This window comes from Elephantulus edwardii, unplaced genomic scaffold (assembly GCF_000299155.1).
Source record: "Elephantulus edwardii isolate Elephantulus edwardi_28Jun2011 unplaced genomic scaffold, EleEdw1.0 scaffold00116, whole genome shotgun sequence".
In the NCBI taxonomy this organism is placed as follows: Eukaryota; Metazoa; Chordata; class Mammalia; order Macroscelidea; family Macroscelididae; genus Elephantulus; species Elephantulus edwardii.
The window spans coordinates 5,409,656-5,434,189 of record NW_006399866.1 but is presented as its reverse complement, the minus strand read 5'-3'; the positions used below and the strand labels follow the sequence as shown (position 1 = coordinate 5,434,189).

The following is a 24,534-nucleotide window of genomic DNA, read 5'->3' as shown; positions in this document are numbered from 1 at the left end:
AACAACAACAACAACAACAAAAAGCTGTACAAGAGAGAAAAATGAAAGGAGACTTGATCAAAACAGCTAAGTGAAATAAATAACCCAGTACCATAAGGACAAATATTGTATAAGACCATTATTGTAGAAATAGATAACTAGTAAAACATGTGTGTGGATCCAAAGGAAGGGGGAACAGGGGGGTAAGGATGGGCGAGTGGGGGGTAATCATAGCGTCATACAATTTGATGGGTGGAGGGAGGGCTGGATTAAGGAAATTGGAAAGATTTGGTATGAAAAACAAGGTATACGAACTTTGTAAGTAAACCAATATGAAATAAAAATTTTATATATAAAAAAACACCCCAAAAAAACTTGTGGGAAAGACCAGAGGCCAGAGGCTACTGGAAAGGCAGAGAAAATGAAGCCAAATCAGAATTGAGGGAGATGCAGAAGGAATAAATAAGAGAGCTAGAGAAATCATGCTAGTAAGATAAAGGAAATAAGTCAGAGATGACTGAAGTTGGAGGCCTCTGTGATTGTTGAGTTTTGTTACATTGCATTTTTTTTTAACTCTGAACATGCCATGTTTAGGTGACTTTCTCAGTGATGTTGTTTGTGCTTGTCTGCAGGTGGAAAGGAAGCGCCACATTGGAAACGATATCGTCACCATTGTGTTCCAAGAAGGAGAGGAATCTTCTCCTGCCTTTAAGCCTTCCATGATCCGCTCCCACTTTACACGTATCCTGTGCCTTTTCAAGCTATTGGTTGACCTCATCGGACTTAGACACTCAAAACAAGTTATCCTTAACTTGCTTTGTGTTATGGCATTCTTAGACTCACACTTTTTTTTTTATTATTATTCATTTTACTGAAAATTTAGAGAGACTTTGGATTTCCATTCATTCATTGTTGCACTTTTCTCCCTGCCCACCCCTCCCCCCTTCAGTTCACTCTTCTCTTTGAAAAGTAAAAGAAAAATTCTTTCATTGTTGTACAGTCCCTCCACCCAAGTCCACTCCACTATGCAGCCTTGGTTCTGAACTCCTGTCATGACAATAATACCTAATCACATATCCCTTTTAAACAGTTTTCTCCCTCATCTGTTTCAATGCATGATACATTATTTATCCCATCTTTCTCAGTCTCCCCCCAACCCCAATGTCAGTACCGTTTTACAACAGTGGCACTAGAGACCTCCTTCCTCTCTCCATCCATTATAGTAAAGTTGTTGTTAAGTGCTGTCAGATCAACCCAGACTTCTAGTAACACATTGTACAACAGAACGAAACACTGCGTGGTCCCGCATCATAGTCACAATCTTTGTTGTGCTACAGTCACTGCTATGCTGGTCTTATTTTGAAATCACTCTGTCAGTTCTTGTTGAGGGACTGATTCTCAGAGACTTCCTGACTTCTGAAATACTTTCCCTTCCTAAAACAATCTAGAAAACAAGCGTCCCTTCCTACTGCCCATCAATGATAAATGAATGAGAAGAATTATAAGTAGTAAATCCTCTGAGAAATTTTCTTTAGTCATAAAAACTTTTAAGTTAAAAAGTCATGGTAAAAGCTGGTAATGGCTGCTACATTATCATCCCTTAAAATCTTAAAAAATGACAACTCTCTCTCTCTCTCATTGACATCAGGTCAGAGCCCACATAGCTGACCCTCCAATGGGTTTACAGAGACTGTGAATTCACAGGTAGAGATTGCCCACTTTTCTCCTGTGGAGCTGCTCATGGTTCGTACTGAGAGAGTGGTGTAGCCTTTGTGTTAGCAGCACAGTTTCCTGAGTTCTCTTGAAAAATGGCAACAAATAATTTTCTTATCTTTCCCTCTGCTTATCTTAATCCTTTTCTAGCTTTTGTTGCTGACAAAGTCCAGCTATTGTTGTTGTTGTTAGAACCTGCCTTGTCCAGCTGATTGTGACTCATAGTGGCCCTGTGAACAGCAGGTCTGCGCCTTGCTCTATCCTGTGCCATCCTCATCACCCCTGTCATGGTCAAACTCGTTGGTACTGACACTATGTCAGTCTATCTTGTTCAGAGTCTTCCTCTCTTTTGCTTACCTTTCCCCACTTGCTGTCTTCCCCACCCCTCACCCTGCAATGGTGAGGCTAAATTCATTGTGGTTTCTAAACTCTTCTCAGCCAGACAGGTGTAGGAAGGACATAAGCATGGTGAGCACACCAATCAACTGTAGTTCGTGGTGGCCATAACATTTAAATCCAAAGTGGGTGGCTCTGCAAGCCATTCAAAATGAATAAAAGAAAACTAATAGGCATTTTCTGAATACATTCTGGTCTAGTCATGTTCCCTGGAAAATCCAGTATAACATTTAGAGTTAGGACCATCATAATTCATTGCATTGACAATAGTTGTGCAATGTACTTTGGCTCTTCTATTGTACCCTAACAAAATAAAATCTGTGTTTTTAAAAGTTTAAAATTACTAAATTCCTTCAAGGACAGTTAGGAAAGAAAATGGAATTGACAACTATTTAGCCTAAGCTAAGAAAAGGTAGACACGGAAAATAGTGGAGAGAGGAGAGAGGTGGGAAGAAAGAAAAGAGAAGCTGATTGGAACTATTTTCAACTCAGTCTTCCATGGCATGTGCCAAGTAGATTCTACTTAGAGGCTTCCACCAGCTACAGTTTGTTTTGTTTTGTTTCATTTGCCAAAGCTGGAAGGAGAGAAGGGGAAGGTATACAGTGGAAATATTTAAATTACTTAAATGTGTGAAATGAAATATTGAATGTGAATGTGAAATGGGTGACTAATTTCATGTGAAATGGATGACTAATTTCATATTGGAATCCTGTTTGTATTTTCAGACATGGAAGTTGTTCTTCTTCTATGGCTACGTAGGGGTTTTTTAGTAGCTTTATTTTTATCGCCTTGCAAACAGATATGATAGTCCTTCCCCCAACTAATTAACACACAAACATTGAACCTAGTCCTTGTGGACTTGCATGTATCTTCCTGGATTTTTAGTTTTTAATATCCAAGTTTCTTCCCAAACTATGAGTGATAAGTAGGTTTCTTAATCACATAAAAAACTTGTCTAGAATCATTCTGCGCAAAGAATTTTCAAAGCACAAGTTGCTGACTTTGAACGTTGTTGTTGTGTTGTTGTTGTTGTTATGTGCTGTCAAGTTGCCTGAGACCCGTAGCGACCCTATGGACAGGAGCTCTGAAGCCTGCCCTGTCCTGAGCCAGTCTTACTAATTCTGACACACCAAACCCCATTGCCCCAGGGTTGTTGATTCATTTCTTTAACCAACATCACAGATATTTTTGCCTTAGTAAGGTATGATCAACAAAATGACAATTACAGGCAAGTAATTTATCAGAATTTGTTTTAGTGTTCATGTTTGCTCATTAATTTGGCATTGACTTTCTGAGATATTTTATATCCATACTTAAAGATAGATTTAATATGCATGCTTTTGCCTTATAAAATTTTCTTAAAGGCTATCATGTAAACTCTGTAGAGTGTTACCCTGAGCAATAGACCCATGGCAATGAATTTGATATGTTTGGTCTTGACCAGAGTATCATCCCCTTTCCTAGGCTGCATCCTTACCCATTTACCCTTCTGTTATCAAAATTCAGTCTATTGACAGATGTGTTGTAGAAAGCGTGAACTTTGTAGCCTAAAAGATCTGGGTTGGAATGCCTGGACTGTAAAGCTTTTTTCTTGAAAAAAACCAAAAAAAACCACCTTTATCTTCTCTGAGCCTTGGATCTGTCGGATGGACAAAATGCTACTGTGCTGGCAAGTTTGGTGAGACTCAGAGTTGCTGCTGTGTTTGAAAGTACCTAGTGTGCTGCCTGGTGCATTATGGGTGCTTGATGGTTACTCCTGGGGTTCCTGGCCTGTCTAGGACTTGGTGGGTTGGGTCATTAGGGATACCAGGAGACTTGGCATCCACACTAAAAGCACACTGATTGTTAAAAAGGAGAGGTGGTTAAGACAGGAGCTCTAGAAATCCAGACAAGTTCCTACTGTTTTGGAATAATAATCCTAGTATATCACATAAGTAACCGGAAAAATACTGGTGATCTTTGAACAGCAGAGCAAATAATTATGAAAATTTTTTTTATATAGGCTAAAAATATTTTCTGAAGAAAGTGTACCACTCTTTGGCCCACCCTTGCCGTCTCCACCGGTGTTTACAGACCACCAGGAATTCAGGGACTTTTTGCTAGTGAAATGTAAGTTTAGTGTCTGTTTTGAAATTTTTTTTCCATCCAACAAGAAGCCATAACTTTATTAATTAATGGTAGAAACAGTACAAATTGCAAACCAAACTGCAGTTACTCTTCTGAAGCACCAAAGAAAGTCCTCATTTTCCCAGATGGCTACACTGTTAATTCCGTAATAGCATTTACAATATCATTACTGTTGTTCTTCAGGGCTTGGACTGCCTTTGCTCTCGACATACTTGCTTATTACATGACTAACTCTATGTTCTTAACTTCAATGCCTGTTTCATCAACCTCTTCCTCTTCACTCTCTTCTTGAACAGTTGGAGTTTGTGTATTTTCTTGAATGTTTGAGATAGCTTCACCTTGAATTTTTAATTTCTCAGCAGCTGCTGGCTGTGCTTGCTGAGATAAGTCCTCAATCTTGGCTTCACTGAAAACTATGTAGATATCTGAAGCCGGGCTCTTAGAAACATCTGGTTTTGTGATGACAAAGAGGATATTCTTAGATTTCCGCATAGTGACTCTAGTAACCCCTGTGACTTGTCGAAGTCCCAGTTTGGACATCGACTTCCTAGCCTTCTTTTCACTCTGACATTGTTTTTGCTTTACTGACTGGTTCTTCATCAATTTCTGCTGCTGCTATCAGCTGCGCTTGTTGTGTGGTTGCCTGTGTGGAATCCTGTTCGTCGAGCTCTGGTACTGATTCCTCACTGTCGGATTCTGCTCCCAACCCTGCCTCAGCCTGGGGCAGTGGCAACTCCTGCTCTGTCGCAGGGATGGTTTCTGTGGCTTCACTGGGCATTTTGTGCAGGGCACACAGAACCAAGATGGCAGCAGAAAGAGAGCAAGCGAGAGCTTCAAAATTTTTTCCCAATTAGTTCTGCATCAGAATACTTTTTTTTCCCAAATTCTTCCACAATGTCATATAAAATAATATTGTTTAAGCTTCTAACTACTTTTAATTCTTTTCTTAAAACATATTTAGTAAAAAAAAAAATAGTATTGTGGGTCCCTCTGGTGGCATAATCTGGAGGGAGTTGCACAGCTAACCCGATGTTGGCATCTTTCTATTGGGTCAAATCCACTAGCAGCTGGAGGGAGGAAGATGGACAAGCCCCTCCCACATGATTTACAGTCTCTCAAAAATCTACTGGATGTGAGTGAGCATATGCGAACCTCAAGTCTTGGAGGTGGAGTCATTACCCGGCCTCAGACGCCAAATAGCTTATCCCAGTTATGAAAAGACAGTCTCTTCCTTCCTTTTGTTTCATCTCTCCTTTCCTGTTGGCCCTTTTTTCCTGTGAATCTCTTCATTCAACAGTCCAATGTGAGTCCACAAAGCCATTGAAATACAAATCTCCTCCAAATAACCCTCCAAGTAACTACCAAGTTCTACCTTTAACAAGCTTATCTCCAGGGCAGATCTTCCATTTTAATACTCCAAATTAAGAATTGACCAAAGAGGGAATCACACACTTTCTAAATCTACAATATCCAGTGTTCATTTATATAATATTTTTTAATCTCCCTCTAATTTTTTCTAAAACTGGCCTGCATATAACCATCCTTACACACTGCACTTTTTCCATGTACATTGAGCCCCACCTAATCCCTCATACACAGTGTACTTGATACAATTAGCTACCACCTATATATGTTTTTTATCACACTGGCCCCCCAAGACCTCACTGATCCTCCCCCCCAGTCTGTCTCCCCCACCAGCCTCCACCACCCCTGTGATCATCTCTCCTTCCCCCTTTTCCTCCCTTTCCTTCCTTCCTCCTTTATTTGTTTTCAATACAAAATTTTTACAATAGTTTGTTGCAGTTTATCTTGTATTTCATTCAAGTACATTGTGTTCTACATGATCCTCTATCCATTCCTATGCACTGTATTTTATACAATCAACCACCATCGATCTGTGTACATGATACCATCTCTTCAAGACCCCATTAAATCTTTTATCATTCCTTCACACATACTCATACACCCAGTCACAACAACAGAGAAACAAGCTGAGCTTGGCCATGTTCTTTCAGGGCTGACCACATAGCATGCACAAATGTGTAGAGAAGCAGGGAAGGTGGTTTGATGAGCAGGGAGTCATGAGGTCCCCACCCACCCACCCAGCCTGTTGACTTGACTTGGCCCCAGAAGGGGGTTAGAGCTGAGTGAGGAGACCCAGAGGTCTGGAGTGCAGGAAAAAGTGTGAACTCTGGAGCTTGTAGCCGATGCCCCCAGGCAGATGAAGAGAGATAATCCATGCTGTGAACCAAGATTGACTGCTACAACCTGATAGCTTGCTCTGGACTGGACGATGCTTATGGATGCAGATGCCCGAAGTTACCAAGTTAAACAGAAGATTCTTCCACAAATTAAATGTGCTTGTTTCCTCAGAGTACTGGTCTGATGGAATAAAAAATCAGTAACTGGCTATGTAAAATGGGTATTATTAGAGCATGAGACATGAAGTAGCTGTGTTACACACTTTCACAAAAGTAGTGTTTGATAGGATAATTGTAAGGAAGGAAAAATCCCACAATATAAACACATGAAATATAATGCAAATGAAGGACTGTATGGAACACAATATACATGCATGAAATACAATATATATGAATGAGAAAAATATTAATTAAAATCCACTAGAGGGTCAGCTATGAGTTGGATCCAACATTAAGGCAATGAATTTGAGTTTTTAGTAGTGGGGTGTAGGTTTTCTCTGTGTCTTTATCTATACCCACCATCCTGTACCACCCCCTACCTTGGAGTTTATCCATACTGACTTACTCATAGTATTCCCTGGGGACTCATTTTATTCTGCCTTGGGTTATAATATGGTCATATCTGAATCTCTGTTATCAAATATGTCTCCTGCCATTGTCAAACAGTAGGATGTAGATGGGTGAACTATATATACTTAAGGACACAAAAAGTTGTCAGGGAATGTGAGAGAAAAACCTAACTGTTCCAGACTTCACTAGGTGGTGAAGATAAATTTTAGCTACACTGATATGCCAGATACTTGATTCTGAGCCTTTATCTTCTTAACAACACAATTTTGTGTCTCTCATCCTCAGAATACCCCTTAGTTACTGTGTCTGGAGGATCCCATGATGGGACAGGCTTGTTGGTTCATCCACTACATTCTCTTCATGGAACTCCATTGTTTTAAACCACGAGGGCTCTGGTAGTGCCACCCAGTCTGCCCTTTGTGAATAACTTGCTTTCCTGTCCTCTCAGGAACACTTGCTGACAGCGCCATGGCAGGCTTTCCCTAATGCCGTCGCTGTTGCACGGTGTGGGAGGAAGCACTTCTCTCTTCTGCTCTAAGTCCACCTTAGCTCCTGGCACCAAAGTAGCACTGATTCCTCCAAACCTTCACAGAGTCCTTTCTGAAAAAATGACCGTTTCAGCTTTTAGTCTTTGGTCCTACTATCGTGAAAGCCAAGACCAGTTTCTCAGGCCAGGGGAAAGGAAGAGATGCTAAATTGCCTTCCTGTCTTTTGTCTTCTCTTTGCCTCAGTCTCTTCTTCATATCCCTGAATATGAATCCTCCCTCAGCAGCAGCAGAAAAGCTCCTCAGTACATCTGTCCTTGCATTTGACACTTGAGGGAATGTGTCACTTAATTGGAGGCATCAAGAGTATCCTAGTTCTAGCCAAGCTGCTCAGTTACCTCTTTTTCTTCCAAAATGTCCTAATTGGAGACTGGGGAGTGAAGGGATTATGTGTGTGGCATTACCCACACTAGGGTCTGTAAGTAATTTTCATTCTGATACAACAGGAGCATTGCATTACACATTGATATTTCTTGCAAATATCCTTGTATCCTCCTTTCTAATATCTATACCTCTTATTCCTAATGCTAGAATAGGAATCACAAACTCAAACAGAGAGATAAATGGAGGAAGTGAATGAGTACTGGGAGCTGTAATCAATTAGAGAGTATATTCTTTGCTCTATCCTGTTGATGCAATTCAAGAATGTGAGCTCAGTGTTGCCAAATTGTCTGATTTTCCAAAACAAGCCATAAACATGAATTGCCTGATTCTTAAAGCCATGGGCCTGTGTTTTACAAATCCAGAGTATCAGGTAGAGATCAAGAAACAGAAATGAAACAGAGTTAGCAACAGAAAATGGGTTTAACTAGAAGCTGAAAGGTTCTTGGAAACATGCGCTCAGGATGCTAGTGGTTTTTTTAAGAGGAGCAGTCGCAGCAGGGAAGAAACCACTCAGGGTGTGTAGTCATTTAACCACTGATTAGAGAATCACTGAGCAGCACTAAGGATTTTTTACTTCAAAATGGAATCTGCAGGCTTAAATGCATAGAGTGACTTTCTTTGGCATCTTTAGAGTGGATTGAGGTCATAGAAATTGAAAGTTCCATTGGTTTAGTAGTGCAGATTGAAAGGTAGGTATAAGAAACACAAGACTAAAGGAACTGAAGATTATGGAGAAAATAGTGAAGAAAGGGAGCGTGAGAGAACATGAAGGATTGCTAGATTAAGAGAACAAGTAGACACTAAAGATTTAGAGGTCTTTCTGAATTCCAGATGGGTTTAGCAGGAGGGAGGAAGAGGAAAGGAAAAAACGGTACTTCGATAGGATCTTCACCTTTCCCTTTATTCAGCCAGAGCTTGTGTCATTTAAATTGTATTCGAAACACCTTCAAACCAAAAAAATTCTCAGTCACAAAATTAAAGAGTAAGCATGCATGGTTTGAGTTCCTTGAGAGTTGTCTTGCCTCACAAAAGCTCAGCTTTATCCCAGCATTCAGATCCTTCTAGGAAATGCCTGTCCCCAAGAAGTTCCATTTTTCAGGCAGTTAACACTATCTGTCTTGGACTCTGGCCCTTGATGGAGAAGAAAAATATTTAATATTCATTCAGTGCCAAATATTGTGCCAGCTCTTTGTATGTATTATCTCATTTAAATTTTCACAGCAGCCCTATAAGGAAGCACAGCTAAAAATCTTTTGCAAGGTAGAAAACAGGGCCCCAGGGAGCTAAATAATTTGTCTATGAGTACACAACCAGTAGCAGAATTTGGATTCAAATCCTTAACTGTCCTCACTGCAAATGTCTGGCCTCTGCCAAACTCTGTCCTCTGCTCCAGTAGGTAACTAACACCCCACTGTCAGTTTCCAGTGTGTTGGTACTCTGTTAAAACCCCAGTTCTATTTCAGAAAGAATTGTCATAATCCCCAATACGCTGCTTAAGCAGTTGTTATTTTTTTTTCCCTAACAGAAAACATAGCAAATACATATTCAGTACCTGTTGAATGATAGCAGTTGTTTGCCCATATGTTGAAAGAATGGCTTGACAGGATGGATGGATGGATGGATGGATGGATGGATGGATGGATGGATGGATGGATGGATGGGTAAGTGGGTGGCTGTAATGAGTGAGAGGGTAGGTCAATGGTTGAGTGTTTAGCTAAAGAATTTTCCGATAATCAGATACACACTTTGTTCAGGAAGCTTACAGTCTAATTAGAAAGGTAAGATGTACCTAGACAATATGAATATGTAGAGAAAGTTAGTTTTTATACTTTAAGCAGTGAAGAAAATATAATGCCAATGCTAATGCTTGTGATGTCCTTTGTAACTTGATTTGCTTTAGTAATTAATGGTGAAAAAGCCACTTTGGAAACCCCAACTTTTGCCCAGAAACGCCGGCGTACTCTGGATATGCTGATTCGCTCGTTGCACCAGGATCTGATGCCAGATTTGCATAAGGTAAGCTGGTCCCATGGGCCTCATTCCTTTTCATTGAGTCTGAGTTGAAAACACAAATCTAGCTATAAGGTCCTGGTTAGCAAAGGAAACAAGGCTGGTGATCTCTCTTTATCACCAGAAAAAGGTGAGTGTAGTGTCTGTACATAAAGGAATGTGATTATCATGAAGCCACGGTCTGTGGAAGTTGAGGTGTGAGTTGAGAGACATTACTGTAACCTGGTAGTCCTTAAGATTGAAGATTGTTGTTTTGAGATGGCTGTCCTCAGTAATGCCAGGCTAATGGATAGGTTAAAAACTGGGACAGTGGAGAGAGACTGAGTGTTTTTCCAAGTTCTCTGGCCGTACAGTGCCACAATCAGGACTGAAGCAGACATTTACCTTTACTGAAAATGTGTTTTGTGCCAGATACTTCCCAGACCTCGTGTGCCTGCACTGTGCCACCTCTGAGAAGCTTATTGCTTTCAGGGACACATTTGCTCTTTCAATATTTCCAAACTCACGGTGAAATCACCAGCTGTCGGGAACTCATTAATTCAGGGTGAAATCATCATTGTTTAAAAACATTTTCCTTATTTACCACAGAAGCACAGGACAAATGAGGAGGCTCCCCTAGAATCGGTACGTTCATGTGAATCATGAATTCTCAGGTACCTGCCCAGGGGAGACAGAAAGCACCCAAATGCTCTAGTGCTCACGTGGTCACTTCTCTTCAGCATAATCACCACCATCATTTCCCCAGAAAAAAGAATATCTCAAACCCACTGCCATTGAATCGGTTCTGATCCATAGTAACCCCCCCTTGAGGTTCTGAGGCTGTCAGTTGTTGCAGGAGGAGATTGCGCATCTTTCTGCCTCAGAACCACTCGTAGATTTGAATCTCTAAAGACACATAGCGTTTTGGTGGGCAGCGCATCTCACTACAGACTACACCACTGTTTTTCAGGCACCCTTTAATGTCCAGCTGGTCAGGACACTCACGCTACTTAGAGGGAATGGGCCAGGCTAATCCCCACACCCCAGAGAACAAACCATACTCTATAATCTGTTTGTTCCACTGTTTTCTAAATTCAGAGAATGGTACAGAGAGGGCACCATGGTGAGCGCAAGAGGCAAGGGCATGGCTGAAACAGTCACAGACAGGCTTTCTCTCATCTCCCCACTCTCCTGAACTAAAGCCCAGTCTCTTTGCTAGACAGGCTTATAGTTCAACATATTTCTCTTCCATAGAAATTGTCACATGTGATAATCATGCAATTCATTATTTAATCTGTCTCTCCTATTATACTCCATGCTCCACAGGAATAGGACTGTTTCTAATAGATCCCTAACATCGGGGAGAGTTGGAGGTACTCAGTAAAGACTTGCTGATTGAATGCATGCACCCGATTCTATGACTGTGGTCTGGGAAAGATTCCTTTATTGAGAGCCAAACACATTAATTTAATGTGTGTAAAAAAAATTTAATGTGTGTCAGGTACTGTGTATCCATACATGGTCTTGTTCAACCCTCACAACACACCTAGGAGGTAGTTATAAAGAAACTGAAAATTGGAAATGAACTTGCTGAAGGCAACTCAGAGGGCCAGAGGTGCACAGCTCCAGGGATCACCATTCACACAGGTTTTGTTTCAGAGCCACCACAGAATGGCATCTATTCAGCGTGGTGTCCCAGATAACAGTAATAAGTAAGAAATGCAGATGTCAGGTTCCCTGGTTCCCAAGCCCATGCTCTCTGACATTACATTTACTCTCCACTTGCTGACTTGCACAGCATCTACCAACAACACCTAGTACATAGATCCTGGGGCACAGCAGGTACTCCTTAAATGCTTGTTGAATGAAAAAGTACAAAATGTAGGAATCGAACCATTTGGATGAATAGATCTGAGCTTTATGAGAAGCTAAGGTAATAAATTTGACAGCCATTTGTTGAATTCATGACTTGTATTTTTTCGTATTTAGAACATGCTTAATAGAAGATCTTTTAGTGATGTCTTACCAGAATCCCCCAAGTCAGCACGGAAGAAAGAGGAGGCTCGCCAGGCAGAGTTTGTTAGAATAGGTCAGGTAGGTTTTATTCTGAAGTGTTTTTTTGCTAGACCTGTCGTCATGAGTCCCGCTCAGTCTTGATGGCCCACCTGCAAAGACTTCGATGTATGCATACCCCTGTGGGAGTCTGTAATTGCCTTTGAATTGCTGTGGGAAGCATGGATGGGATTTTTGACACCACAAAAGTCCTCTGCACGGGGTGGGAGTACAGCAATCTGCAGGAGAGGAATAATGCTGACTCAAAGCAGAGAGGTCCCAGTGCCTAGCTCTTGGCTTGCTATGGTCAAGGGAATAATACTGACCCTCCTGCAGGTTTTAGAGGGATTTGATCACACAGGAGGAGATTGCCCATCCTTCTCCCCTGGAGCTGCTAGTGGCCTCAAACCAGGTGCCTCTGGGATTGCAGTGCAGCTTCTTGCCACTAGGCCACCAGAGCTCCCTCTACATTATAGTAAGAGGCCTGAATTTCCTGTGAGACACGGGACCAATCATCCTATTCATCCCAGTTTATGGATTAAATAACTCTCCCTGTGTTTGATCCCACAGATATTAATATTTCTCAGTTCTGGGAGTCAGCATAGCTTCTTTCTTGATCTCACATCACCTTGGTGAAGGGTGCTGCCTGCTGCAGAGAAGGTTCTGACCTGAAAGTAGGGAGCTAAGCAAGCCATATGTGTGAAGGAAGGTTGTGTTAGAGGCAAAGATCACTTTCTCCCAGAACAAACACCACTCTTACGGGGACTTCTAAACTCCAGTGCTTCCTTAGAATGCTCGCCCCTACTTCTGGGGAGCTCTGGTGGCATAATGGTAAGCAGTTGCGTGCGCTGCCAACCCAAAGCCAAACCCCCAGCTGCTCCGTTGAGAGAAAAATGGGCAATCTTCTCCCATGCCATTTTACCGACTCTGAAAACCCACCAGAAGGTCAGCCATGAGTCTACTGAATGGTACTTAACAACAACCCTACTTCTAGAGTTTCTGATTTATCAAGATTGAGACTGTTGTGATGGGCCTTGAATCAGAACTAATTCATAGCTGATTATCCACTGGGCTTGGCAAAGCTGTAAATCTCAGGGAAGAAGATTGCTCATCTTTCTTCCATGGAGCAGCTGGTAGATTCGAGCCATATGCCTTTGGATTGGCAGTGCCACTTCTTACCCACTAGGTGCCCAGAGCTCCCTCGGGATTAAGAAGGGACCTAGAAATCTATCTGAAAATCCTGTGCTGGCATATTTATCCATTGAAATGGTAGATTGCATCTGAGGCAATTTGTGCTAGACCACTGTAATCAGGGTTCTACAATATCCTGTTCACTTTACTCCTTATCTTCCATGAATGATATAGCAGTGTGGGAACCTGAAAATTTGGGTCTGAAATTGCTCCTTTATCATGAACTAGTCTTCAAATCACAGTTTCTTGCCCTGCTGTTCTTTTGCTGCCTAATAACAAACAATCTCTCTTCTTTAAGGCACTGAAACTCAAATCCATTGTGAGAGGGGATGCTCCATCAAGTTTGGCAGCTTCAGGGCTTTGCAAAAAAGAGGTGAGCTGATCAAGTCTTTCCAGGTTAACTGTGAATGCCTTTTATCCTCCATGAAGTCTTGGAAAGAGACTTATAGGACTGGAAGAAGAAAAGCTTGTCTCCTACAGACTTCTCAGGGGAAGCCTCAGATAAAGTTAGGTGATATTTAGTGAGACTCCCTCTTATGTATCCAGTAAGCACATGCATTTGCATTTAAATGGAACAGAACTGCTGGGCAAGGCAGGGTTAAGCAGGCTAAACACAACAGTGATTCTCAAACCTGACTGTACACATCTTGATCAATCACACAGGCTAATTCAGAAGGTTTGGGGCTAGGTCACAGCTCTACATTTCCAACAAGCTCCTCTCTGATGCCTGTGAAAATCATCCCAGAGATCATGTTGAATACGCCTTAGAGCAGTGCTTCTTGAGCTCCAGTGTGCTGAAGAGCCTCTGCAGAGTTTACAATTCACTGGGTCTGTTGTGAGACCTGAGAATCAGTCTGCATTGCGAGGTTCCCAGTTGGTGTGATGCTGACACTTCTGGTCAGAAGACCATAGTTGAGAAACCACTGCCTAATACCAGCCAGCCAAAGCATCCTGTGGCCTGTCAGCTTCTTGTTTCCACTTTCTACAGAAAAAGAATCAGATGATAATTAAGAAAGAAAGGGGAGAGTAAATAAATTGGAGTACAGATTTACTATACACATGATTTTGTATTGTCAAAAACCACCATATATACTTAATAACTCAATAAGTTGGTCTATGTTCAGAAAAGTAGAAATTATTCAAATTAAAAAAATTCACAAGCAGCTCATCACTAAAGTGTTCATTATAAAAAAAAAAGAATTGTGTGTATTTTTACTTTCATGGTAAAAGTCTGAGTTTTTAAAATTCAGATTGTAGAACCTACAGGCCTTTAAAGCCTAGTTTCAGGGAAATGAGCTACAAATACAAATGATGCTAAAAATAAACTTACAACTGATAATAAGGCCCCTTTCCCCAAATATGCAGAAATTCCCACTTTCTCTACTTGTTCGTAAGTGTAGTAGCAATTTGTAGTATTGCCTAGTACTTTATAAAATCCCAGTAAAATTTAATAACATTCTTAATCATACATTCTTAGGGATCTGGTTAGAATTCTGTGCTGTGCTTAGGCAGCACGACCGTGAGACCACCTGCTTGTCCCACAGGATCTGCACTGAAGTCCTCCGTGGCAGGGGCCAGTTCAGTACATTGACTGACTCCACCAGCCATCAGACCAGAATATCTGTGGCCTGCTTCCAGTTTGTACCGCTGATGCTTCACACACTGATACTCGAGTCTTTGAGAGCCTGTGAAAGCAATGAGACCCCTTCCCCAGACCTGGCAAAAGTTCAAATGGCACATGTGGATGGCGTTTTGATTAACACTCCAGAGGTTGCATAAGCACTCTATGGATCTTCTAAAATACTTTTAGATCTTCTAGGCTAAGAACCCCTTTTCCACCCAAGTGTTCTAAATTCACTTTCTTTTGATCAGAGAACATTTTATTATTAAGGATAGGTTCTTCTGTCTTCCTGTTACCCATGCTCTCATGTCTTATGTCTGTCTTCTGATGGGCATTTTTATTGACTTTTATTTCATGTCTCTTTGAGATAAATCACAGTCCCAGGATTGCCAGAAATAATCTTGGGGAAATGCCATTTTAATTAATGACTTGCACCTGTCTAGCCTCTCCAGGTTACAAAATGTTTTCTACATTTTTCAGGCAGTCTTCTCAGAACAGTACAAGCTGCATCCTAACAACTAGAGTTTTCTTTTGGAGGCTTTTATGTTTCTTACACAGAAATTGTGACTTCTCTAAGTTAAAAGTCCACAAAGCATTTACCCTCAACCCTCATAACACACATGCAGATGGTCCTCGGAGCCTTCATTACTACTTAGAATATGTGCCCCTCGTGCATACAAAACACACGTTCTCACATAGTCTCCAGTTGGACATCAGGTCCTTGTGTTTGATTGAGAGTAAAAGTAAGAATATAAAATTTCTTATACCTGAGAATCTTCAAGAACTTCTTTAGTCCTTTTAGGCTAAGCCAGGTGATTTGGAAAGCAGTGAATGATTCTGTTGAAAATGTCCACAATTTCAGTGTGATTAAACCCATTCAACGATGGCCCACCAACCCTGGGCAGTTCTGAGACAGTTGTGAGAACAAGCTCGTCTTTATGCCTGAAATGAAGACTCAAGTGAAAAGTTTATATACTGTGAATGTGTAATACAGGGGGAATGTTAATAGTCTGGTAGTGCTTGCCCATTTTCCTATAAGCAGATGTTTGTTTTTATTTTCCTTTTCAGATTTTATAGCCTTAAGTGTGCCAATAAGCATTTTTTTATATCAAGACAGTATCAATCTCATGCACTGTGTATAGTCTAATAATTTTGCTGAATCAGCAACACAGGAATCAGATTTTTTTTTAATAGTTATGTGGGACTTCCTTTTATGATGCACTAACATGAATTATATATACTTTTAAAAGAAGCAAATACGTCAAACTTTCAGGGGTAAAAAAAAAGTCTTAAAATTGTTTCCAGTGCTTCATTAAAACAATATAGAGACAGGTCATGATGCAAGCAACAACTGAATCCATTCTTTTCCTGTTAAATACATATTTGCAAGGAGACTATTCTTCTTATGAAAAGTAACTCAATCCAGACCTCCTTTCGTTACTGGGGTTTGGAGTGACAGTGCTCCCACTGGGCTATGTATCTGTGTTACTGTTTCAGGAGTTATACTGTATGTTTCCATTTTCTGGTACACTTATTTTCCAATGCTTGTGTTGCCTCACAGCCTTGGGAGCCCCAGTGTTTCTGCAGTAATTTCCCTCACGAAGCCGTGTGTGCAGATCCCTGGGGCCAGGCCTTGCTGGTTTCCACTGATGCTGGCGTCTTGCTAGTGGATGGTTAGTGAGTAGCTGCGACTGCGAATATCTTTATTTGTTAACTTGCAGTATTTCTAACATGGGCAACCATTAGTCAACTCCCTTTAGACTATAAATGTGTCATCAGAAGTGAAGTTAGCAAAATTGCATTTCCTTGAAAAATTAACTCCTCAATTTCAGGGCAAGCAGAGGGAAACCAGCTGGAGAGTAAACCAGGCATGATAGGTCTATCTGTTCCCCAAACCTCTGCTTAGTCTGAGAAACCATACCATTTGCAAAATTATTTACTCTTTTAACCAATACTTACCATGACTCCAACATTCTACTTGAAACCAAGAAAGATACAAAGCTATTTAGAACATCTGTGGTTTTGGGTATCTCTCTCAAAACCCTTTTTTAAAGATTTTTTTTATTCAAAACAAATAGTAAGAATATTAGAAGACGTATAGCTGATTATTACAGAAACAAAAGGAAAGGATTTTGACATGGAAACATTTCAATTTAATTGAAAATCAAACTCTCTGATAGACAAGTAGATCAGCCTGTCTGGAGAGCGAGTCAATTCCCTGTCTATCAGCTGGACATGTCCTTGGTGAGGATACTGTTTCTAGAATTCAACCTTAGTTGTAGATTTTTTTTTTATTTTTCCAATTAACATCTTTTTCTGATTTTATTTTTTTAATCATTGTTGCACCTTTCCCCCTAACCCACTCCACAATTCACTACTTGTTCCAGATTGTTCTCATACACCTAATACATAATCATCTATTCCTTTCAGACATTTCTTCCCCTCATCTGTTCATTATCTATTATCTATCTGCAGTGTTCATTATCCACTTTTTCTCCATTCTCTCCCCATCCCACTCCCATGTCTATCCTATTTTTATAATAGCAGCTGTGCATTATTTGTCCTTTTCTGCTGAGGTATTTCACATAGCATAATGTCCTCAAGGATTCCCCATGTTGTGTAATGTTTTACTATTTCCCTATTTTTTTTTGGGGGGGGAAGTCAAAAGGTTATAATCCATATTAATAACAGAATATAGTCAAGACAGCTCCCCAAATGTGCATGCAAGCACCTCAGACTAGAATGTCACAGCTTTTTTGGCCAGTGTTCCCACATTCTCAATCCTGCCAATATTGGTTTCCCACCCCTAGTTGTCCAACAAAGTTCTCCATCCTGCCAGTATTGGCTCTCCATGCCTAAGGTTTCATCTCAGTCAGATCTTGAATTCAGCCATAGGTGTTGCTACCATAGGTGCTATTTCCCTATTTTTTAATGCTGCATAGTACTCCATTGTGTGAATGCACAGTAGTTTGTCCATTCATTTGATGATGGGCTCTTGGGTTGCTTCCATCTTTTGCTGTTGTGAATAATGCAGCAGTAATGCAGATGTATGAGTGTGCATACATCTGCTTGAGTTGTGTCTCTGGTTTCTTTTCAGGATATATTTTCGGTAGTGGAATTGCTAGATCAAATGGTATTCCTATTTCCAACTTTATGAGAAAGCACCAGACCACCTTCCATACTGGTGATAACCATTTTACATGCCACCAGCAGTAAATAAGAGTTTAAATGTAGATTTAGACTCAAGAACAGTGTAGTCCTCTCCAAAAGGAAGTCCCTTTAGTTTCTTTCACATGCTTAATGTGGCCTAAAGGGATTCATTAACCCAAGTGTTCCTCTCCTAGAGTTCAGAGCAAGTGGTAGGCATTGAGATAGCTCTTCCAGAGGCATCTACCGGACTGCGTGGAGTGAGCCCATCTACTCTGTTGCCATTGAATACTTTTGAGAATACTTAAAGCCATCTGCCATAGAATGTTTTCAGCATACTAAAAGCTGTCACTGTGAGAGTAGCATAATGGCCTAACACCATGTAGCAGCTTCTTGTCCTTTGACACTAATGCTAAATCCCTCCCTCAGGCCCTTAATCAGCAAAACTAAGTGCCTGCCGTGTGCTGGGCATGTTCGAGGCATCTGCTGTAATATGACAAGACAGCTGAACTGCTTTATAATGGACTTGTTTCTGACCTTATCCGTTAGTTTGGGTATATGTTTTAATTGTGCACACAAAACATGCATATGCCTAATTCCCTAAAAGATAACTTACAATTAATAAATTCATAATTTATTTCCTCTTAGAAACTATAAAACAATTAGAAAATATTTGTGACCTGGAGGGAATTACTTAACCTCTCATAGTCTTCTCCAGTTTTTCCAAGGTAGGATTTCTTTTTTTAAGGACCTAGAAAATAGCTTAAAATGGGAGTGATGATAATGATTAACGAGATAGGATTGTGAGGGTTAAATAAAGTCATTTGTGTTAACTATTTAAATCATTGCCTGGCACATACTAATAGCTTATTAAACAGCCACTTTCGTCTTTGCTGCATATCTCTACAAACTTGCTGAAAAGTGCAAAATCCTTAGATTTGTTAAAAATACTACCAATTTTTTTTAAGTTTCAAACAAAGCAGAGGTAGAAGTTGAGTCCAGTCTCTTAAAATGAAGAAACTGAGACTGAAGAAATGGTATGCCTCACCCAGGGTCACACAGATGGGGAGTGCACACCAGGAGCCAGGAACCAGGGCCATCCTTGTCCAGGGTGAACCCAGCCACATTTTGTTTTATTACATAACACACCACCAGTGCTTTTTTATCAAAGCTCTGGTAGATTAGTGGCAAGAAGCTATGCTGCAATCCCAAGGGCATGTGGTTTGAGGCCATCAGCTGCTCTGTCAGGGAAGGGTGGGCAATCTCTTCCCATGTGATTAACTGCCTCTGAAAACCCGCTGGAGGGTAAGCTGTGGGTCAGTTCCGACTCTGCGGGACACAACAATCAGTGCTTTTATCTTTACATTAGCACAGACTGCAAAAACTATACTAGTAGGCAAATAATTATGAAAAATTTTGCCATTAAAAAACTGTAAAAGTCTGTCTACTTACTTGGGAAAGTGAAATTATGCCTTCCAGTGGCTACTCTTAAGGCTTACTTTGAAAAAAGGATCTGTTTGAGATGATGCTTCTTTTTCCCCCTGTAAAATCCAAACCAAACTTTACCAACTCCCTTTCTGAAATGTTAGTATTTACATACCTAAAATTGGATGGAAAAAAGAAATAAAATTGAATGGAGGTATTAGATACAAGGATTATGGTGAGTTGCTAACAAAACTGGTTCTTCTAAACTTGCAGGCAATCTTAAGTAAAAGATAGCATGTACACTTAGATTTATTACTTAGCTTAAATCTAAGACCTAGATTTGTCCATGTGATGTTTCCCTGTGCTTCCCTGTTTGCTTTGTTGCAAAGGAGAATAACCCTTCAGGCTTGCTTTGTAGTCCTTGTGTTTTAAGCCCCCTGCTCTTCTTAGCTGTTTATCTTTTTCTTGTCTACACTTAATCACATTATGAATTGTTTCCATGAGTGAGTGAATGTGTGCGTTTCATTTCAGCTTTAGTTCCACTTCATCCTATTAGCCTCTGCTTAATTTCATTAAATTTAGCTGCATGAGAGTCTACTCCTTTCAAGGTCATTTTTAAAAATTAAAATCCTGTGTGTTCTAAGTGTAGCAAAACCTACTTTGAAGGGAGTCTACATACTGATTAAATATGCTGTTACCATTAGTTCTGGTTTTAAGATAATAGAAAAGCAGGGTCTAAATGTGAAGTTTTTTCATAAAGAGATTACAAGAAAGAAAAAAATGTTCTAAGGCCCATGTGTCATTTTCTCCTATTCTTACCTCTTCCTCTCTCCTATGCTATGTGGACAAAAGCTCAGCCATCTGAGAAAGATTTCCTAGAGAATAATTTTTACTCAGTATACAGGTTAGCATATGTAGGTATTCCTCTGTTTAAAATTTTAAATGACATTTTCTACCATTCGTTTAATCTTTACATGACTTTTTGTTCCCGTGGTTTCAGCATAAATCTGGGGACGCTTGGTGCTGCTTTTATGCCACAACTGATTAAGAGCAAGGGTTTTAGCCTTGCACAGAATTGAGTTCTACGAATGCAAGTTGTGACCTTGGATAAGTCTGAGCCTCAGTGTCTTCATTTGTAAAATGAGTCTTTACCTAATAGGTCATGTGAGCATTTAAATTAAATAAATCAGACACTTAGCATTAGAATCTGGCATGTAATAAGCATCAGTGTCTGTTAGCTGCCATTGTTGCTGTTGTTGTGGTTACACAACAAAAGGAAAGACTATATTATTTAGACAAATATAATGACATTACTAGAGTAATCCCATGTTTTGGAAAATCAAGGCTTCCTCCCAGCCACATACAAAGACCCTGAGAACGAACTTCTTTTTATGAAATACTAGGGTAGAAGATATCCATGGACTGCTAAGAAAACGAACAGGTTCGTCCTGGACAGGATTAAACCAGGCTGCTCCTTGGAGGCAAAGATCCTGAAGCTTCGTCTGACATACTTCGGACGTGTTACAAGGAGGAACCAGTCCTTGGAGAAGGATGTCATGCTTAGGAGGGTGGAGGGACAGCACAGGAGAGGAAGACCCTCTCTGAGGTGGATTGATTCAGTGACTGGGGTAATGAGGGTAGGTGTGTCAGAGACAGTGAGATTGGCACAGGACAAAGCAAGGTTTAGGGCTGTTGTACTGTGAGGTTGCTGTGAGTCACAGGTGACTCTATGGCACATAACAACAACAACAAAGGTAAAAGAGGAAGAGAAGTGATTAATGAGGTATCATAAAATTTAGATTTGCCCCAATATTTAAGAGGAAGGAGAGCTATTGCTTGGAACGGGACATGTTTGAAAAGATGGAAGGTCAGTGAAGGAGAAGAAGACCCCCAATGAGATGGATTGACACTGTGACTTCAGCAATGGGCTCTAGTGTGTCAGAGATGATGAGGTTGGCACAGGACAGGGTAGGTTTCAGGATGGCTGTTCCTGGGGTCACTATGAGTCATTTTCGGCTCAGCCCCTAACAAGAACAACAACCAAGACAAGACCTGATAATAACATTAGTACATTCTCTGCTCACTACGTCCAGAGCTCTCACAGGCTTGTTGTGCCAGGAGAACCTTCTCCTTCATGTTGTGATGTTGAGTACCATTGTCAAGTAAGAGCCAACCCATAGTCAGTGGGTTAACAGAGGCAGTAAAATCACACAGAAGGAGATTGCCCATGTTTCCTCAGCAGAGCAGCTAGTGGATATGGGCCACGTGCCTGTGGACTGGTAGCATAACTCCTTACGCTAAGCCGCCAGTGCCCCCTTCTCTGCCATGATGCAGCTACTAATTCTGGACACCCCTAGGGATGGATGTGCTGACAAGACTTAGATTTCTGGAAGAGGCGAGTTGTTCAGAGTTCTTGCACCTAAATGATTGCTAGACAAAGAACTCCCAACCCACCATAGCAAAGTACCTAAATACTACATTTAGAACCTGGTTCAAATAAAGAATGAGGTAGCCAGTTCTACCTAAAGTGCTTACCCGGATCTCTGGACTGCCTTGTTTTGAGTCTTCATCAAGCTCCAGTAGCCCTTTTTACTTACAATGAACAGTATAACTCTTTTAGCCCCTGTGTTCTAGACTTCCAGAAACAAAGTAATTGCTCACAATTTAAAAGCCCAGTAAGTACATTAAAAACAAACCCTAAGTGTAGATGAGCTCTCTTTAGTCACCATTTGCCTGAAAATATTCCTGAGAATTTTCAGTTAAATTTGACTGTTTTAAATTTTTCTATTAGTTGGAAAATTTCATTTCCACTTTTCTCCCAGTTTTCTTTCTTTATTTTTATCTACCAAGTGATTTCATATTCCTGAGGAAAGAAAATTTGTAGATAACCTACTACTGATACAGATGTAGGGCTTATTAGATTAGGGTGCTTTTTTATTTCTTTAAAATACAAAAGTAAATATTCATTTTACATTCTTGATAAATATATAAAAAGATGACATATAGGATATATACCTAAAAGAAGTGATTTATTTTCTTTTGTTGATTTTATTGTTATTTTTTCAGTTGTGATTTTAATGAAAGTTTCCCAAAAAGTTGCATTTTCATTCGCTCATTGTGTTGTTCAAGCGACTCGATGGCACATAACAAAACAACATTGTGTTGTTCTTTTTTAAGATGTTTGGTTCTTTGGTTCCAACCCCAGTGAAAACTAGCATGGAAAGGTGTTGCTTCTTCTCTGGTGAAAAATAAGGTGAACACAGTCTTCATGCCCCTGCTACAGGGCTTGTTATATAGAGTTCTAAAGATCTTTAGGGAAAGCAGTAATACCTCTCCCTGAACTGAGAAAAAATTAGTGCTTGAACACACTGCACAGTTATGAACACTCTAGAAGCTGCCTCAACACCCTTGTCTAAAGCTTAGGGCCCTCACCTACCTGCAGGCATGTTAGATAGATGCGGCAACAGTGTGGCTGTTGTTCAGTGCTGGGTAACCAGGTTTCCTTTTCCAGATGACCTCCCTTCAGTGCCAGTGTTTGACAGAACTCTGCCTGTGAAACAGATGCACGTGCTGGAGACTCTGGACCTCCTGATCCTCAGAGCCGACAAAGGTGGTGTTTTCTTCCATGTTGTGGGCTCTTGGAGGGGGTGAGGGAAAGGTGTAGATCCTTCTTCTGCAGCAGACACTGAGGGTGTTCCAGCTGCCTAGGCCATGCCAGCTTTTTCTATTTCTGCAGCCCGGTGGTCTGGTTCTTTGGTGTCCTAGTTGTTCTGTTAAGAGGGGTGATAATGAACTTAGAGTGGGGTAGAGGGGTATCTGCAGTGGCATTGTTAGGTAAAGGTGGCAGATGTCTCCTGAACTCTGGAACACCTCAAATCTTTATTCCTCCAGCTGTAATTTTCCTGCATTCCCACCCACTGCTTCCAGGTCATTTAACTTTGCTGTGTTAATCTCTTCTTCCATCTTTTTCTCTCCCCAGGAAAAGATGCCCGCCTCTTTGTCTTCAGACTAAGCACAGTGCAAAAGGGCATCGAGGGGAACCAGGCTGTGAAGAGCAAGTATGACTGCCGAGAAAATAAGCTGGAGAAAACAAAAGGTGGCTGGGCTCGTCATCCTTCATTGGTTTCTCTTTAATTTTTTTCTCAGATGGCTCATGTTTCACCAGAAACAAAAATATAAAGTTTTATTTTACAGGTTTATTTTTTACTTCCTAAAACATCGTAATGATAGTATCATTGGTCTTTAAGAGACCATTGAAAGAAAAATAGGTTGAGAGGATGAGAAGACATTCTAGGCCATGTAATGTGCTGGAGGCAAATTAAACTCTATTTGCAAATCTGTGAGAAAGATTTTTACACACTGGTTCCTGAAGCTTTCATCTTCTCTCATTTTACATGGTGTAGGAGGTATGACATTCTGTCCACAAATCCTAGAATGTGGGGAATATAACATCCTTAAATTTTCTGTAACTCACCCTGATTTTTATTTCAAGTCATCATTCTGTTTTCATCAGTTCATGTGTTCTCCCTTCCCCCCCCCCCACTTCCTGGGGCATGCTCAGTTTCTAGGATTGTTAGGGAATGCCAAGGCCTGGGGGCTTCCCGGCCTTCCTGTCATCTGTTCAGTTTCATGTGTTTCTCCTTCCAGGTTGCCATTTGTACGCCATTAACACTCACCATAGCAAAGAGCTGAGAATTATTGTCGCAATCCGGAATAAACTGCTTCTGATCACAAGGAAGCAAAAATCAAGTGGGGTAACCAGCATCTCATTGCTGTCTCCCCTGTCAGAGTCACCTGTTGAAGAGTTCCAGTACATCAGGGTAGGTTTTTATGTCTTCAGATCACTTTTTTCTTGGCTGAAGTGTTTGGGACAGATCCTCTTTCCACTCAGAGTGTGTCTACTAGTGGTGTCTACTTCTAACCAGACAGACCCTCAACTCTGACACCTACTTTCCCATGGAACATTCACACCAGAAGGGCGTTTCTTTACTCCATCCAGTTATTTGTTTTGATGAATCCCCACAGGTGCTTTTCTAGGCACTAGAAAAACAACAGTGAACAAACACAAACCTCTGTCATGGAGATTGCTTTCCAGTTGAAGGAAATAAGCAAAAGTACATATGACACCAGACATAAAGAAGTGCTGAGAATAAAAAATAGGGTGGGGGGAATCAATAATGATTGCTGGCTGAA

The 24,534-nt window shown here is 40.7% G+C and overlaps 1 protein-coding gene across 3 annotated transcripts in view; it reads left to right on the top strand.

The window, feature by feature from the left end:
- The window catches only part of GARNL3 (GTPase activating Rap/RanGAP domain-like 3), a 243,864-nt gene that overhangs the window by 185,485 nt on the left and 33,845 nt on the right, over positions 1-24,534 (top strand). For all 3 annotated transcript variants that reach the window (XM_006892544.1, XM_006892543.1, XM_006892542.1), the window contains 10 exons: positions 612-720; positions 3,272-3,317; positions 4,092-4,198; positions 9,817-9,932; positions 11,895-11,999; positions 13,447-13,521; positions 16,331-16,442; positions 22,853-22,951; positions 23,321-23,437; positions 23,989-24,161. In XM_006892544.1, the coding sequence (XP_006892606.1) occupies positions 612-720; positions 3,272-3,317; positions 4,092-4,198; positions 9,817-9,932; positions 11,895-11,999; positions 13,447-13,521; positions 16,331-16,442; positions 22,853-22,951; positions 23,321-23,437; positions 23,989-24,161 (1,059 nt within the window). The remainder of the gene's footprint in view (positions 1-611; positions 721-3,271; positions 3,318-4,091; positions 4,199-9,816; positions 9,933-11,894; positions 12,000-13,446; positions 13,522-16,330; positions 16,443-22,852; positions 22,952-23,320; positions 23,438-23,988; positions 24,162-24,534) is intronic.